This window comes from Corvus hawaiiensis, chromosome 8 (genome assembly GCF_020740725.1).
Source record: "Corvus hawaiiensis isolate bCorHaw1 chromosome 8, bCorHaw1.pri.cur, whole genome shotgun sequence".
NCBI classification, from domain to species: domain Eukaryota; kingdom Metazoa; phylum Chordata; class Aves; order Passeriformes; family Corvidae; genus Corvus; species Corvus hawaiiensis.
In genome coordinates this window covers 12,549,637-12,568,561 of record NC_063220.1, presented here as the reverse complement: position 1 = coordinate 12,568,561, position 18,925 = coordinate 12,549,637, and the positions used below count along the sequence as shown (strand labels likewise).

Genomic DNA, 18,925 nt, shown 5'->3' with positions numbered 1-18,925 from the left:
AATCCTGGTGCTCAGGAAATACACAGGTTAAAACAGTAGGACTCCAAGGTTCTTTATTGAAAAGGGAGCCTCATTAGACAGCAGAGGAAGGAGCTGGGGCACATGGGATATGAGCAAATCATTCCCTGGCAGGTGAGCATCTTTGTCATGACAACACTTGCATTCTGAGGTTTCCAGTGAGATCTCTGCATCAAGTCTCATCCTGGGCTCCCTCACCACATCCACACACTTGATAGAGGCTCTGGGACTTTACAGGCAGAACAGGAAAATGCAGTGTAGATTTGATTCTCTAGACTTCTTTATTACTCTTCCTGTATAAAAGCAAATACAGCTGTTGTACTTCTAGCAATGACTACGAGGATCTTTCTGTCCAAAATCTGACCTTTTCCTCCCCACCCACCTAGACCAGGCAGGATACTAGAGATTCTGCTTCTCCCTACATACCTGCCTTCTGTCACACATGAAGGCAAAGATGGAGGATCTCTCCTGCTCAGGAAGTTTAGTGACAAGTTTTTCCAGTGATTCTGGTGTCAAAGGAAAGCATCCCAACAATTCTGAGCTTTATTTGATGCATGAAGACTAACAAGAAGTAGCAATCTGGTACTATCTTGATTTGACTTCTAAAAGATACACAGCACCCACTGAGTGATACTGTCTCAAGAAGCAACTTGGATCTATTCAATCCTGTCCCTTTTGAGGCTTTTCTGCTAGGCCACAAACCAAGCCAAAAAAGGAAAAGGAACAAAGGCCTCAATACATGCCACAATTCCTGTTGTGTCAAGGCATCACCCAGTGCCATTTTCCAGCCCTGAAGACTTTTGGCTTCATTCCCTTTTGCAGTTGACAGCCCTTTTGCAGAGCTACTGACCAATGCTCTCTGCTGCCTTTGCATCAAGTAAGTTTTTTTAAAGGATATTTGTGAGTTTATATGATGTGGAGGTGTAGAGGCCTCTGTCTGTGAGAAAGCCACAGCGGCCAATGCACTGAGGACTCAGTACCAAAGGTTACTTTTAAAAGAGCTTGATTGTGCAAAATCAGCAAGAAAAAACAGTTTACATCCATCTTAGTTTGTGGGAGACTTACCATGTATAAGATCAGAAAGACAGCCACAGGCAGGTTCTGTACTGGCCTGTTAGTTCTCCTGCCAACTGCATGCATTTGGATCAGCCTGTGTAACCCCACTGCTACAAATACGTCTGATCTCACATGGTTTCTCCCAATGAATAATAGCAGCAATAGATGGACAGTTAATAACTCTGGGCAACATGCCCTCAGAAGAGAGGCTGTTGTAGGCTACCTCCCCCTGTGTTAGCCAATTTAACCTGAAGTTAATGCTGAGCAGTAGTTACCAGAAACTGCTTTATTTCTGCAATATCACAAATAAAAACTACTTCTGTAAGTGAAATATGCTCACATTTTTTACCTTAGTCCTTTGAATTTGGTAATCTTTCAGCCATTTGAAAATATAACCGTAGCAGATTCCTTGATCTTCCCCATTTCATAGAGGAAAGAACTAAAACAACCAGTGATCAGTTTCAAAGAAGTCCTGAACCAGTAACAACTTTCATTTCACATCCTTAGAGTTGAATCACAAGTATCCTTCCTTCATTTATATTCATAACCTACTGGATACATTTCAAACCTCATCCTAGATTCCTCCTTGTTTCACTGCTGTAAGCATCTCCCAGCTGCACTTCATTCACATGGGTTGAGGCTCACAAAATGAAGAAGATGAAGGCAAATAACAAAAGCTTTATTTAGCATATTGGTACTTGCCCTGCACCCAGTCCACCTGGGCACCATAAGATTTTATCTATTACTGTCACCTGGAGGCAAAGTAGGATCTAAATGACAGATGCTAATGCCACACTGGGAAGAACAGATCTACTGAATTCAACAGAACAGTAAGCAGGATCCTAGGACAGAGCCTTTCTTTAATTTCTCCAGAGTCCTGATTTTTTTTTTTTTTTTTTAATCATAATGCACGTGGGGCGAAATAAAGACAGACACCAATACTGCATCTAGCTTGTACAGCACTGAATTGGGAGGGTCTTGGGTGCAGTGATTTGGTTCCTTCATGCTTCTAAAACCCTCCTGTTTATATTACATGAAGGAAAAAATGGATTAAAACCATAGGAATGTCAAAAAAAAGTCAGAAGTGCCTCTGTAAGTCTGAGAGTCACATCTGCTTTCCAGCTCCAGAGCACTGGAATTACTCCAGAGGGAAGCAAACCAGGGAAATAAAAAAAAAAAATTAAAAAAAAAAAAGAAGAAAAGAAAAAGAAGGACAGGAAATGAGGATCAGCACATGGCCAAGAATTTGGAGAAATTACGTATTTAAGGTGGAACAAACTAATGTCTTTAAGGTGGATTCCATTTACAAACTACTGGATTTGTTTTTATCTCTACACACTGAAGCGTGTTCAGTCTGTTATCCAGCCCAGGATCCAACTGCATTCTCTTCCTGCTCCCTCTCCCCTCACACTCAGAACAGGAGAAGGAGTTGCTCCTTCTAAGGTGCTCAATACTCAGAGAAGCAAATTTCTGCTGGAAGGGAGTCCTTTTCTGAGGGGCACCTAACAGTATTCAGGGCAGTTTACATGTAACAGCTACCCAGGCTGCAAAGGATCAGCTTGCAGGGATGGACCACATCATCATCATTTCCAAAGTGTTGCCTAAGGAAAAAAACTGTTTCTAAGAGATTAATCCTCCAGCAAGAAAGTAGTACAGTGCTCCAAAGCAGCAGAGAGGAGTGCAGTTGACACCCCACATGCTTGTCACACATATGGGGAGCTTGTAACTCATCTTCCAGCAAGAAGAGAGGTTTCTCAAATCAAAAATGCCTTACAAAAAAGCTGAGCACATGCTCCACTCCCCAGCTATCAGGGGGGTGGGGGCATCCACTGTCCTTCCAGCAGATTGCCATGAGTGAAGATGCCATGGAAACCACTGCAGCAAGTGTCACCATACTCCAGAAGGTACTCCTGATGTGTAGAAAAATGAGTCTTTTGGTTTGACTCAAAGGAGCGTGTGAGGAAAAGGGGAAAAAAAGATACAACTTATTGCAGGAATGCTAATATGGCAAAGGGAAACCTACAGTAGTAACCAGGTTACACTGCAGAAAGAGAATACAAAAATAAACTAGAGATGTCTTGGAATGGTTCTCCTCTCAGGAAACCTATCTGAAAATCTGGATTCCACTTCTGTAGATGATTAAGGGAGAAAAAAATGTGACCTGACCAAACCCAGGCATTTTTGAGTTCCTCCTATCTAGAGTGCCTTCCTGGCTCCACTGCTATCTTTATTAGCTTATTTGCTCCATGGGATCATTACACAGAAAAGTGGTATTTTTTTTCATCTAAGTAAGGGAAATCAAGAAAAACAACAACATTGCTTCGGTCAGCATTTTCCCTGTCCTCATTCATAGCCAATAAATCAAGCAGAATTCAAACAAAAGCAAGTTATGACTTGGGGAGGGAAAGAGGAAAAAATCACTATAATTACATGCTGAATGGAAAAAGATGACTATATGAGATGTTCTGCACTGCTGAGAGCTAAAGCTCCATTTTTAAGCTACCTGTTGTACCACATCTTGTTCAAAGAGAAATGAGATGTCACAGCACTGCCAGGTTCACACGCTATCAGATACAAGGCAAGGGGGAGAACCACGAAAGAGCACTACAACTTAAATGCTGTGTGAACCTAGATAAAGAAAGCTCTCATCAAGTGCTCATCCTGCCACCCTGTATCACTGAGACAATATCTAACCTACAGTCTTCCCACATTTACAAAGGAGATTCCCAAGTCAAAACCCTCTGCAATGACTGCTGTTCCAATTACATAACAAAATTCAATACACAATAACAACTTCACCTGCCCTTGGAATCCAGTCCCTCTACATCAACAATACCTAATGTGGACACACAGAAATCAAAGCAAATTAGCTGAAACCATTGGTAAGCTTGCAAAAGGGCTATAGTCAGCAAACTGATCTCGTATCCCTGAAAGTAGAACTACCTGGCCCAAACAGCTCAAGAGATCACAATCAGCCTTTCAGCATTGCTATAAATAGATTTAAATAGGTTGTAGAATAACTCCTATACTGGAAACATTAAAATAATATACAACAGAAAGCCTTGTTAGGTCTCACAGATCTTAACTCAGATATGGGCTTTTAACTTGAAGCAAGGAAAAAAAAAAAATCTCTAAAACTGCAAGTTAAGGCATTTCCTCACTGGAATGGTCCACAGCCTTCGCAGACACTGTAGTGTTACTTTAGCCACCATTGTATCGCCTCAGAATTTTCCTTACATTTCTTCAAGAGGCATTATGAACAATTTGGGCTTCCTTGTCCACCTACAGAATGATTTAAATGCTAACATTCAGTGAATGATCAGAAAAGCTCATTGTCACAGTTTCAGTAGGTTGCACAGCTTCTTTACCTGATGTACCACCATCCTTCCAGGTTCTTTTGGATGACCTCCACGGTGACCCCTTTCTCGAACCCAATCTCATCCTTCCCCTGGCTGGCGTACGGCTGGATAGTGACATATTTCTCTTCTGGTGAGGGGAGAAAAGGCAACATCAGTTAGGGTCAGGATCAGTCCAGCTGTTTTTCTGCACTGCTTGCTTTTAAACTGTTGTGCAGCGATTACGCGAAGCCATTACAAAAGGCGGAGCCCTGCTCAGGGGCCCACTGGTTATTTACGCTGACGACATGACAGATAATCAGCCCCTCGCCACTACCCTGCTGCTGATAATCACAAGATGTTTCCATGCCAATAATGACACAAAGTCCCCAGAGAGCTGCCTCCCCCCCGCCCCTTCTTCCCGCCTCCCTCCCCCCCTCCAAGTTCCTCGAACGGGTAAGGGAGAGGATTTGAAGCTGGACTTAACTCCCATACTGTAACTTGACAGAATCAACCCGGCTGCCAAATCAGCCGAGCGTCACCGCGGGAGCTGCAGCCAGTTGGCTCTTTGCACACGCACATGGCTGCACAAAGCATTGTGTTACTGAAACCCGAGTGCTGCATCCCCACAGGGACACATCTCCCCAGCCCAGAGGGGCTGGCCCAGCACACTGCTCTACTTGCACCTCCCAAGCAGCATAGGTCTACAGCAACGAGCTTGAAACAGTAAGAAAACCGTGACAAAAGAACAAAAGAGGTTTTCAAATGATAGGAGATGATACAGCATTTGCATTCGTGGGTCGTGAAGTGTTTTACAAACATACTTTTGCTAAACCTCACTCCAGAGAAATGCACGTGTGACCCTGGTGAAGGAGGGCCAGAACTAAGACACAGACTTCAAAAGCACAGACTGGATTTCAAGTATGGTGTTTGAGCCAAAAACTTAGCATCCCTATTCATCTCCAGCATCTATCCCCTTCCCAGCTGGGCACAGGTTTTAAGCAGACTTGCTGAGAGCAACCCAATAAACAGAGCAGAACAGACACTTGTCAACATCTTCCTTCCACCTACCCAGGAGCCATTTAGTGCAGCATTCCCATCACACTCAAGGTCAACCTTTCCCTCTGGAGCTTAAAAAATTACACCTGGCACTGAAAACTTGAACTACCATCCTTCCTCTGCAGCAGCAGACACAGGAAGTGTCACCAAACCCCTCTCCTCAACCCAAACTACAGCGCAGTGACAGCATGAGTTTCTGTAGCTAGATTAAAGGCAGGAAGGCAAGTGATTCAGTGCACCCCAGCCAGCCTTCCTAGCACTTTCTACCAGCAGTCACAACAAGGCAGGGAATAACAAACAGAGAGCTGCCAGTGCACAGGAATGGGCAGGAAATGAAGTGAATCCAGAGCTCCTGATCACTGCAGAACAAAGGAAACACGAACAGGTTGCAGCAGCTTGAAGCAAACACCCTTTAAGAGAGTAAAACAGATCCAAGCAGCTGTTTGGTTTTGTGGCTCAACTGCATTTTGTTGCTGGGTGAAGCACGGAAACTTTAATGAAAAATAATTCAAACAAGCCCTTACTGAGACAAAGTAAGAAATAATACCTCAGAAAGGGGAAAGTAATGTTGACAGAGCATCTGATGGCAGCAAATTCAGTAAAGCTACATCTCTGAAGTCGAGTTCCCTTGACTGGTCACATTTGGATCTTTCTAATTCTGATGGGGCAAAATCTGTCAAAACCTTTGCTACCAAGAGGAAAAGACTCTCTGCTGCACTCCCCTAGAAGGGCTGCTTCACTGGCTTATCACTGGTAAGAAATTCCAGCTAGTTTTAAGTAGCACCATCAGCATATGACACCTTCCCCACAGAAATACTCCACTACGAGATGGAACCTGATGAATGAAACCTGGCAAATGAAACCCCAGCTTCCAAATCACAGGACAGGACAGCTTTCCTAGTTAGGCTTCTGGTCTGTGTGGTAGAATTGGACTAATTTCTCCTCTATTTTCAATTTCCTGCTGCAGAAGGAGCTACATGTCTGGTTTCCACTGCATGCAAAGCACTAAACTGAACTGCAGAAGACCCTTGGGCAGCTAGATCTTGCCCCTGAAGGGGCCAGGGGAAAGTTCAGAGCTGCTCTGTCCAGATATACATTGTTTCAGACACTTCCAGGGATGTTTCTAGGACAGCAATACCGAGCTAAGCATATATTTGCTGAGTCTTGGAAGAAAGCCCTTTTTTTTCTTTCCCCCATACCAAAGCTGCTTTATAACCCAGGCTGTCAGAGATCACCCTTGCCACTACAGCTCCCACAGAAATTGCTGTGTTTATTCTATTTTTCCTCCACACAAACACCAGGCTCTGCTTCATCTAGTCAGCTATTCAGCTCCTCTTGCTGGGCACAGTGGTCTCACTCTTCAGGGATGTGGCTTCCCTTCTTCTGCAGATGACCATGCATAGGGTGCTCATTCCTAGCTTCCAAAACAACTTTCCAAACATCTCTGTGAGGATGTGAGACAGAGATGGGTGAGTGGTCACCCATCAAAACCAACAGCGCTGGAGGCTGATCATTCAGGAGAAACAGTAAGGCTCTTCTGAACTGCCACTGTCTTATTCTGTCCATGAGCACCTTCACTGCTTACATCTTCAGTCCTATGGCTTTCAACTCAGGACTACTGCTTTTTGAGAGGAAAGCCCTTCAGGTGACTCCTCCCCATAGAGAGGAAATAAAAAAAAGTGAGTGCATGGAAATAGGGATGGAAGAGAGAGAAAAAGGATCTCCCATGAAGCAAGACAATCCAAAGTGTTAAAAATCCACTCTAGAAAAGAAGGTCCCACAATATTTTTTTGTTTAGCAGCTCTATTTTTAAGCCTACAGATAAAAGCCAGGAAGCCATCATTACAATTTCCCCTTGCAAAGTACTTTGACAGCAAAAATTACATTTCCAAGATTACACACGTTTGGTTTCTGTCAATGCTGCAGGAGATACCACAAACATACATGAAGTTTGTAACTTAAACAGTATTCTGGAGATATGGGCCCCCTTGTAATCAAAGTGTAAATTCTGTTTTGTTTCTCAAAGATTATCTCTAGCCAGTGGACACTTTATATAAACCAAGATTTGCCGAAGGGAGCAGGGGAGCTTTCAGTGGATGTGTCACTGAAGAGGACTGATAATAGCATTCAACATATCAGATTATTATTCTAAAGTCTTTAAGAGAAGATATTTGACACTTCATGACTGATATGTAAAGTTGCTGTGAAGACTTAAAATAGATAAATGGTTTCATGAGAGAATCAGCAGAGCATCAGACAGTAGAATGACACTGCTCTGAGTTACACTGACAAATCTGATATATCGTGCTGGTTTCATTCAGCTGTGACAGGCAATAGTATAAAACAGAAGTCAGTGAACCATCCCAGACCTACTATTGAAGTTATATGCCCAGATCTACAGAGAATACAAAAGCATATAATTTTGGTTCATTAAGTTTTGATTTAAGAATTACCGGGGGGGAAAAAAAAACCAAGCCAAAGAGAAGGATAATTTTACTCCCCAGCTGCAGCTTCTGTTACATCAGCCTCAGTGTTGAGGTCAAGTGGGCAGAATAAACTTTACTACATGCTACAAAGCACATACGCCAGCTAAAAGGTTGCATTTAGAAACAATGGGATGAAAGTCCTACCCCCTTCGAGATGAAAACGGCAAGAAGGCAGCCCTGTTCTTAGATCCGGAGATCTGTTAATTGCTCAATTAGCCAACCTCACTCACATTTCTTTACTGCTAATTTGCAGGTCAAAGACACCTTCCCCAGCTGAGCTAAAGGAGGTTCCTCTGTGGAAATTGAGCTGCACTCCTAAATCCAAACAAGGCACGCATGAAGAAGCAAAGCCCATTTGGCAAAGAGCTACGATACAAGTCTGTCCCATCATGCGTTATCCAACTGCACCTACTTAGGTTGGGAGGAAGGGATGAGTATGTGTCATTCTCTCTCCTCCCCAGACACAGACACTATTTAAAATATGCACAACCAGAATTTTTGCACTATTTCAACTACCCAGCTCATACCATGCTGCTGTAGCTGTGCTCTGCCCAGCCCTCCTGGCAGCCCAGTGCTCAGTCCACTATTTATTCCAAAGCCTCAATTCCCTATCAGTCTATTTTTCTCCTCTTTCCTTTCCTCCTTCCCAAATAAAGGCAGGCTTCTATTTTGCTCTGGTTCTACCTAAAATCTCCTGAACAAATACAGTAGAGAATTGGGACCAAAATATAGGGACAGATCTTGGTGGATCACTGGGAAAACAGCATGGACAGCAGAGAACAGTACCCATGTCCTTGGAACATCCCACAATAATACAGAGAGGGCTTTCTCTAGCAACAAAGATTTCCCCCCATAAAATGTAGCACAGGTAGGGCTGTCCAGCTGGAAGGTGTGCGCATAGACAGGATGAAGGATTTGAGCTGTCCAGTGCCCTGCATTACAGCCACATACACTACAAGGTCTATGCAGAAGTACACAACAGACCTGGTACAAGGAAGTCACTGGTGTTTGAGAGTTATGGATCACTCTTTCACAAGCTGCTAACACCTAATGTCCTGCAACCACTAGAAGAGGACAAAAGAAGCAAAAAGAAAAGAAAACTAAAAAAACCTACCAAACCAAGAACACAACCATTTCGTGTTCCTCCACCAACATCACAGTGTTTTGCCAAGCTGAGGCCTTTCCTACACGTAAACATCAGTAGCTCTAAAATTAAAAAGCTACTTTAAAACCACTTTTTGAACGCAGAGCAGAGTCAAGGCAACCTATACAAAACTTGATCTAAAACCTGGCTAGGACAGTTTAAGCATGCCCATGTTTCTTGTCCGACCGATTTTAAGATGCAGCTTAATGAAGTGCAACTTTTCACATAAAAAGAATTTATAACACAGCTATGTATGATTGACAGCAGAGCAAGATGACCTGTAGGCACCTTGGCAACGCTCATCAAGTAGCTACAGGTCACCTCTGCAGTCATAGTGTAATGAGGACTGAAACATTTGTTCTGTCTTGCCCAGCCTGTTCACTGGCTGTGATACAACATACTGGCTGCAGAAAAATGAGGGATGACACATTTTACTTCTTAAATTTTAGGAGGACTTAATGCCAATGACAATTATTTTTGGATAATCGCAGACCTTGACAACTGTGCTTTGTGTTCTTTCCCTTTGTGTAGGATTTCAGCTTGTAAATAGTGAGCAGTTGGGTACATTCCAACACATTCCCTTTAAACAAACTATTTCCAAGTAAGTTTTCTTTTGCTTCACCTGATGTGTTTCTGTCAAGTAGTAAAAGGGGAATCTCAGAAGAATTTTTAGGCATTGGTTATGGCATTTTCCATATCAGGTGACCTGTTAGGACACCTCTCCCACAGGAAAAACCTCAGGACAGCTAAGATGAAACTCCATTCCCTACTAAAGAAATTAAACCTACCTGGCTGACAAAGCAAGACACTGAACTTGACAGCCTTTGAGGCTCCTCCAATCCCACCTGTCAAACCACAATTCTGTATTTTACATGTGTGACTGTGCACACAGACACTACACTGAAGTTACGAGGTGTCTTGAAAAGGCAACTTGGTCCCTTCTCTGGCTGTCTGGATTTATACTTAATGTCAGGTCAAGGAAAGCAGCCCTATGGTTTTACTGCTTGAGTTGTAACACAGAGCTTCAGTAGCGCTTTCCAAATCCTCCTTATTCCATCTTCCTGATTCCCTTGGCACTGATTATTTCAGATTCCTCCTAGTCTATCACCCATGTGATAGACTTGCCCCAACATTTTCAAAGTCCTCCACCATTGCTGCTCCTGACTGCCAAAGCCCCAATCTGGCCCTTCAACAACTCATTTGCACAGCCACCTCCTGCCTGCTTTGCTCCCTCCCCAGCCTTTCAGCACACACTGCTCTTGCAGAAGGCTTTTGGCACAGCAGTACTCTGGCACTTTAACCAGACTCCTGCCAAGTGCATTCCCCATTCAGTTGTTCCATCTTGAATTTTCAAGCCTGTGTGCTGTGCCTTGCTTTAATATCCTACTACGCACACTCATGTGTTCACGTGCATTTCCCACTCCTTCAAATTCTGTGATCTTTCCCCACTCAGCCTCATGCCTTTCATATGATGCCTCATCAACCTGAGCAGGCTTCTTCCTCAGTGCTATCAAATAACCTGAAACTCTCAAATCCTTCCTAAAATAAGCCTTACCTACCCCGATTTCCTGCCTTACCAAACAAGCTTAGTTTTAGTCCTTCTCTAAAAGCTTTTAAAAATACTGAATAAGTACCATTTTGCACCGTGAAAACCCCTTTGGTTGCAAAAATATTCATCCCAAATCGCCCCTTGCCCACGTTCCTTTGATGCACAGATCTTTGTTTAGGCTGTAAACTGTTTAGGACAGGAGCCTTGCCTTTAAGCAGCTAAAGCACGTTTCCAGCTCTGCACAATCAGTCTCATCTTTCCCAGGCAAACAGCCAGTGCTCAGACATTTCTGCTTCCAAGTTCTGAGCACCCCATTTCACATTCCTTTCCTTCACCTCTATTTTCTAAGTTTGCTCTTTTCTGCCTCCATTAGGAAGCGTGGAAATTATCTGCAGCACTTCAGGAGCCAACCAAATAAGGGAGTAATTTCCTTTGCTCAGTTGGTGCTTGTACATGCCCCCAGCTTTCTGTGACCCCATCCTGGTTTGATATGCCAGTAAGGGTAGGGATGGGGGGAACCGGACTAGAAATTAGCCAATTAATGATTTCTCAGCAAAATGCAACAGCCCCAAACCCACATCTTCCAAACCACAGAAGAATTTTCTTCCAAAATACTTTCCCCTCTGTCAGCAATCTGTGTTTTCCCTCCCCCACTCCTCCGCTCCACCCCCCCATTTGTCAGACCTGCTTCTGGAAAAAGTCTTGCTGTTCCAGAAAGTGATGCATTAATTCAACATGGACTTTGTTTTACTTGCCTAAATATGCAGAGAGAGAGTGACTGTCAACAGTTATCAAATGTGTTCATCTGCAGACAGGAGCTCTTCAGCCTTTGTCCCTCTTCCCCTCCCTGCCTTTTTTGTCTTAAATAACAGAAAACCTTGTGACAACAGATAGAAAAGAACAACAATGACATTTCTTCTGAACAGTTTTGTATTGCGCATGCTCTTACTTCAACCAAGCAAGGAGCAATAAACATTTACTACTTTCCTTGGAGAACTGAGTTAAAAAAAACCCAAACCAAACAAAAGAAAAAAAATGAAAAAGAAAAAAAAACCCAACCAAAGAAGAGAACAAACTAAGTCTGAAGCTGCTCTGTGCTGGTTTGATTTAGCACAGCAATGCCACTCACAGCCTTCTGCTGTGAGTGACAAACATTTCATCTCCATCAAGCACAAGGAGGGAAGAGTGAAAACAAAGGGAGAAGTCCCATGGAGGGGACTGCCAAAGAGGGCAGAACAGCTCTGGTGAGATGCAGCTACAAAACTGGCTGCAGAACCACCCACCTGGGCTAGGACATGGGGTTCCAGTATCAAGACCGACTCAGGATGAGGTTCAAGTATCAAGACCACTGGGTTACATGGTTGCCTTCCCTCTACACGCTGCCTTTCCCCATCAAGCTCCCTCTCTCCCTAAGACAGGCAAGCAGTGGGAAGTTCTAACTTTTAACTCTTTCAATGAATAGCTTATTCCTTGTGCTAGGAGCTACCCCTAAATAATAGGCTCATTTGGCAGAAATTCAGCCCACATGTCACTATACTGCTGTTATGAATAACTTTAAAGTGCTTTCCTGCATTCTAACAGCTCCAGTTGAAAACACTGGGCACAAAACCAAAGCAGCAATAACTTAGATATTTGGCATAGAAGACAGGCATGTAACCTCCCAATTTTACCAATCAAACTGTACAAGCACAAATGACTTTTCATTAAATTAGCCTGAAAACAATCCTAAGTTCCTTTCCAGGGGAAGTTCCAAATAAATGTATGTGTAGAATTACTATTTAACCGTGTACAAAACAAGAACTCTGTAGCAGGTCTAACGAGTGTCAAGACTGAGGAAAACTACAAACTTTCAGGCTTCTCCTCACAACCCACATTTGTATTACTGGAGTTTCAGAATGTATAGGAAAATGTTTAGAGAATGTACCACATTTAACATTAAAAAAAAAGCAAGCTTTGCAGCTACATAAGAAACATAAACCAATGTAATCTCTTAGATCTGGGCACACCACAGACCATTTTAAAGAGAAAAGTTCAGCAACAAAAGTCATCTGCTTCTCTTTGTAGAAACAGACTACAGCTGTTCCCCTTGCAGACTTTTTTCAGTTTTAAAAAAGGAGCACTACCCATGATATTCAATAATTTGTCTTTCATGTTTCTTATTCACAGACACACTGCTTCCAAATATCTGGAGGTCAGAGATGCCTAGCCTCCTCAAACAGCTTTGGAAAGGGTAGAAATAAATAAGCCATATGCTACCCCTAATAATTCTCCCCCATCAGGCAGTCTAACAGGGAAGCAAGCACTCTTCCTTTCTGCACTCAGGCTTTCCTGGTGCTTCTAATATTCAAGTCACTTCGAAAATTCTGCCCTTCAGAAACAATGCTCAATCCTTTGGTTCTAGCCTTAAGGTGATTCTATCACAGACCTACCTGATAAAAATGCTTATTAGTGGTACTCAAGCGTAAATACAAAGAGAAGCATCCTTTACAGCTTGCTTTTAAACTCCAGTGAACTCCAGGAGCTAACCCTCTTCCAGCAGCAGGACTATTTCAAGCAGAATATTGCTGGGTGGGAAGAATTTCAGCCAAAATGCTTAATTGAGTTTGTTTCCAAGGAAGAGGCCAAGTGGGGAAGGGGAAGCTGTTCTGCTTGTGTTGAACAATTCTGGCAACGTCCTGTTTGAACAACTTGAGTTCTTCTGTGCTTTGGAGCAAGGACTTGAAGGTTGGCAGGGGGGTGCATATGAACACTTCATGACATTTCAGTGCAAACCCACCCAAATTTGGCCTTGTTAAAAGTCTTTTGGGCTGGGATGGGAGGGGAAGAAGGGCAAAAAACTCTCCTGACCTCATATAAACTGTGCTCTGTTAGAGAACAGCAGGCTGGACACCCAGAGAAACTCATACTTTCAACAACTGCAGTTTGGAAGGCATAGATGTCTGTACAGGCTGCAGCTCTGCCAGATCATGAAGCCACTGTCTCCAACTTGTGCCCATTTATTCAAATCACTTTCTTTACTTCCAATAAGCCTGCTCTTGTAAGAGTTCCCCAACCTATCATTTCTGATGACATTCAACAGCCTATTTTTAGCCAGCCTGGCTAGCTGTAGCTGAAATACATTGGAGAGACCTTATAGAAGCAGCTCAGTCACAGAGGGTGCCCCAAACCTTGGACAGAATCACAGATTGCTGAAGTTTGTGCCAAGTTCAAGTGCCAAGATTCAGTCTGAGATAAATCACATATTCTCCAACACACTCAAAACCCCAGGCCTGCTTGGGCCTAATAGGGAAGAAACTGTAATGAAGCAAGAAAAAGGCAAGGATGGAAGGATTAGGGGAGCCTATAGTGGGGAAGACTGCCAAGGAGAACACTGACAGCAGTCAGAGGGCACGTCTGGAGAAGATGCACACAGATGGTGGGTATCAGAATGCAAGAGGAAAAACTTGGGAATGCAGCTTAGGTCCTTGAGTCTTACCAGCTGACTGTTAAGGGACTGGTTATGCAGTCTTAATATTTTATGGAGCTTTGTTTGCAATATTGTATGAATATGAAAGAATGCATTTGTTTTCACCAGTAAATAAATTGTTTAGAAAACAGATTCCCATAAATTCTCACAGTTAAATTGCCAGGAAGCATCTGACAGAGTTTGACAAAGCAAAATAAGTAGCTCCCAAACTGTTGGGGCACAGAAACAAGCAGACTTTCTTTCCCCCCAAGACAGTATGTGTGCTTATGATGGTTTTTTGGTGCCTTCGGAGTGCATTTGGTGGCTGAGAAGCAAGACCTTGTCTTCTGAAAGTAGTTCCAGTTGCTGCAGGGTCAAGCTCTGGCAGGAAGAACACAGATCTTTTTGGTTTTGTTTCCTCAATAACAATTTGAAACAAGGTTAAAGGGCCACTGAAAAGCTGGGTGTCCTTGAGACACAGGAGGCTACACATAGTACCATCATCAAATCCAGAAGGTAAATCTGCCACTTTAAAAGCACCTTCTCTCCTCCATGGGAAAAGGCACCTTTCCATCAACTGGGAATCATCTCTTGCGCTTACATTTGGATCCATTCTCTCAGTAAGGTTGTCTGAAAGTTACACAGAGGTGCAAATGGTGCTTTGTTCCCCCTTTCCTTTCCAAAGTGCAATGAACACATCTGCATGATTTTGCAAGTGGATCGGGATATAAATAGGGGTACCTTTGCTCTGGGAAAGATGATTCACCTGCACTTAAGAAATACTTGGTTTGGAAGGCTTCTCGGACTTTACCCAAACGCAGACTCACCCAAACACAAGGTGTTCCCCTCTACCCTGCCATACTCACTGTTAGACCAGCAAAAGCTAAGAAAAACCCAAACCAAACCAACTAAAATGCTGCTAGTGGTGGTATTCTAAACACCTAGGAATGATGTCAAAAACTTCCAAAAGTTGTCAAGTCTCTCTTTAGTACCAAGCACTGCTTTACAAGGAAGAGAGGGGACTGAAACTGGAACAATTCTCATCTTTCCACACAACACACTTTTCCAGTGTGCACATCTGACCATGGCTTTTTGGCATTCAACTCATTTTAATAGCCCTGAAACTATCACTTGTCCTTACTGAGGTAGGAAAGACTGGGGACAAAAATGCCCAAAGTTAAAACACAACAGATGTGAGCTTCCCCAACAGCACAAGGAGCCAGACTGCAGAGCTACCCTTGGTTACCAGCTCCTGGGGTGCCTAATCCTGGCTCCAAGACACCCTCAAGCTGCCGCATCCAACATCCACATCTGAACTCTGGAGCTGCGGCCCCTCACTACCAGAGTGCCAAAGATGCAGGTCCCGACACACGAAGCTGCAGTGGGGCTTTTGGTGCCCCCTGAGTGGCTGGTGCCATAGGAGGCTATGCATTCACCTCGGCTCTGCTGCCTGTTGACTATCCCGCCCAGCGTCCATCGCCGGTCCAGGCGCCTCAGGTGAGCCTTGCGTCGCTTAGAAACTAGTTTGGAACATGGATGGAAACAAAACAAGGGAAAAAGAAAGAAAAAAAAATGATGGGAGGGTGAGGAATAAAAACAAAACATGGTATTTACAAGCACTGGTCTTGTTAGTGGGAATGGGTTAGGTGGGATGCAGATGCTTTTAGTTTATACAGTACAGTGGAACAAGTTAACTTCTTGAGCTTGTGCGATGTGAGCCACGCAGAACTGTCACAAATTGCCACTCTTGCTATTGGCTTCTCAAAAAATAGTACTTATAATAAAAAAATCAAAACCACATACACATTCCAAAATAAGCTGCACAACTAAAGACACTTGTCCAAGGAGAGTGCAGTGGCAGGACACATCATCATTGCTGTTGCATCTCCTAATTCAGCTGCATTATCTTTGGGGAATTCAGTCTATTGCATATGACATCAAACCCAACAGGGCTCTAAACCTCTCTAAGCAAAATTATCACACTGTAAACAAACCCACAAACTCTTATGTAAGTTGCTTCATAACAGCAGCACTCAGGAACTGAACCCAAGTGAAAAGTGTCTGACATGCTTGCAAGACATGACTTCCATTCATTACCACAGCTGGTTCTCATGATCAAAACTTCTAATATACAGATTACAATATAAGGAAAAAAACTAACCTTGCAATTATTGAGCAGGCTCGAGAAGCTAACAAGCCAGGACTGAGTATTAGTTACACACTCAAACGATAACTTATGCCTGAAGTATAAACAAAGACAAGACACTTATGGAAATGGCACTGTGAGAGCAGCTGTGCACAGAGGACACCACTTGTTTTCTGGACCACATACTTAGATCTGTACTCAGTTTCTTCTGCCTGTACAGGTGTGAAAGACACTGGAACCATTAGACTGGCACAGAAACACAGACAAACACTTCCATTTTTTCCATTCAAGGGCTTCCATCCTAATTTGGAAACAACTGCAAGGGTGCTTGGTGCTGCTGCAAAGCAATGCAAAATATTGCAAGGTAGTAATAGCTGAAGTGCAAACAGAATCATTTTACTAGTGATGCTGGAAGCTGTTCATAAACTTTGATATCAAATCATTCATAATAATTCAATTCTGCATATGTGCACTTATTTAGGGAATATACCCTTATAGCGGAGTAGACACCGTTGTCTTTTAGAACTGTGTTCTGTAGACAATCAGGCACAGCAAAATTATTTGATTGGGAAATCATTAGCTGGACAAGAAAAAAAAATAATTTCACCAAAGAGTGGTTTTTGACTTTTTGTCCTTGGTTATCTGTCAGGGACTTAGACCAGACTTTTACATCCAGCTCACTCTCCTCAATTTTTCCTTTGCTGTAAGGCCCAAACCTTTCTACCCTGTCCTAAGTGGAGGTGTGATGAATGGTGTTGAACAGGTACATTATCTAGTCTGTGGTACTCTATACTTCCCCTTTGATCCCATATTGGTCAAAAACCAACCATAAATTTTCAGAGGCGCCGAATCTCAAGATTACAGATAGCTGTGGTTTTGGCTCATGGAAATCAGTGATCCTCTTGGAAGCCCATGGAGGGACAAAAGATGAGCAGATTTAACCTGGTGACTTTCCCCAAATCACAAGGACATTAGACTGCCAGTTACACGCATGCTACACAAGAGACAACATAGGACACCTCACCAGACACACAGATTATAGCAGAGAGAGAAGTTAAGTTGCAGTAAGACTGCCTGTGTTAGGAGGTTTCTATACAAGAAAGGAAGAAATGAAATGCTGAGTGTAAAGGCTTGCAGGATGGAGAGGTGCAGAAGGGGTAGAAACCGGCTTAAGGTGCCAATACAGAGTAGTCATCTTGCTCCTTCTCACACTGGGAGTTTGGAGGATTTAGCCATCCAGGAACACCCCTTGAAAACAGTGGGTCACACAGACCCTCCACACCATGTCCTCACAATGTATGGCGATCCCCAATGATAGCCCTTTTATACTACAGTGATGCTTTTGTACGAGCCAGGGTTTTTTCCTCCTTAACAATACTGAATTTTGCCATTTGATCCCAAACTTGGACTTGGTTGGCCATGCCACAGTCACCAGAAAGGTTGCTTATTAAAAAGTGTCTACACCTTTCCAGAGATTATGTTAACATGTTTACTTTATCAGCTCCTGTATCTGTTAAATGTTTCTTTAGATTGCTTTCTGATTGTTTTCCAAGCCTTGCAAGATCACATTGCTCTGAACACAGGCCCAGGTAACAATCAGCTGTCTGCCTTCACCCAGATGAAAATGTTGTACAAGCTCAGGCGCAGGGAGGAAACACTTCTGTCTGTCTTTCTCAGGGAACAGACTATTTAAACAGAGACACATGGAAATATTACTGCTGTGTAGGGGCAGAATTATTAGCAAGATGTGTTCAGCACCCCCCTATCTTTACTGGGCCTGCCACAGCAGAGCAGACTTCTGGGTTTGCCTGGCTAGTGGACTTGTTCTAGGCCTGTTCAAATGGGGAGGGACAAGGGGCTGATACACAAGGCTCCCTGCATCAGTGTTTCTGCTCTTTCAAAGTTGGGGGAGCAGAGATTGCACAGTTGCAGGAAGTTAATGTCTGTTGGAGTCACTCTGAAACTTGTATAAGCTCTAAATTCTGGGGCTAAGGCACTTCATCCACTTGAAGTGCCTTCCTCCTCAGTTACATCAGAGCCCCTTTCTCCTGCCTACCTGGAAAGAGCTGGCAAATTTTCTGTCTAAGTACATTCACTTTGATAGACCTTTTTAAAGACAGTAAAACCAAGCAATTCTTTCCTCTCCTACGAAATAATTATATGGAGAAGAATAGCCCAAGTAAAGAAGAACTGGAGGGGAAGAAACAAAGAATGTAGGAAGTCTCAGCTTAGATGGTTAATAACATAAACCAAAGTTACTAAAAAGCAAGCAAAAGCTGGGGCACATCAGAGCAGCTGCAGAGGTTATGCAATTAGATCTGTCACTGAGATGGAACCGAGTGAAAGGCAAGGGCAGTCTCAGGTTTCAGCATATCTGGATTTGGAGTAAGGCAGGGAGCAGGACTGCTGACCGTAGGTGAAGAGAGCAGCATAATGGATTAAAAGGGACTGAGAGGAAGGAGATAAGGAGTATTTGATGGATTTTCCATTACCCAGGACAAAATGCTGTATGGCAGCAGCCCTGTGCCGAGTACACTCCAGAGGGCAACATGAAGGGAGGAAGAGGGCTTGAAATGAAAGCAGTTTAAGCAATAAGGCTGTCAAGCACGCACTGTATTTAAGAGTCAGGAAAAGAGAGGAAGCTACAGACCAACAGACAAGGCATTCTTCAGTGCTTGCAGACCAGA

At 43.3% G+C, this 18,925-nt stretch overlaps 1 protein-coding gene across 7 annotated transcripts in view; it reads right to left on the bottom strand.

Annotated features, from left to right (window-relative positions):
- SH3PXD2A (SH3 and PX domains 2A) overlaps positions 1–18,925 on the bottom strand; it is a 254,045-nt gene that overhangs the window by 18,318 nt on the left and 216,802 nt on the right. For 6 of the 7 annotated variants that reach the window (XM_048310590.1, XM_048310591.1, XM_048310592.1 and 3 more), the window contains 2 exons: positions 15,529–15,612; positions 4,443–4,560 (listed from right to left, as the gene is read on the bottom strand). In XM_048310590.1, the coding sequence (XP_048166547.1) occupies positions 4,443–4,560; positions 15,529–15,612 (202 nt within the window). The remainder of the gene's footprint in view (positions 1–4,442; positions 4,561–15,528; positions 15,613–18,925) is intronic. The other variant, XM_048310593.1, reaches the window with a different exon arrangement.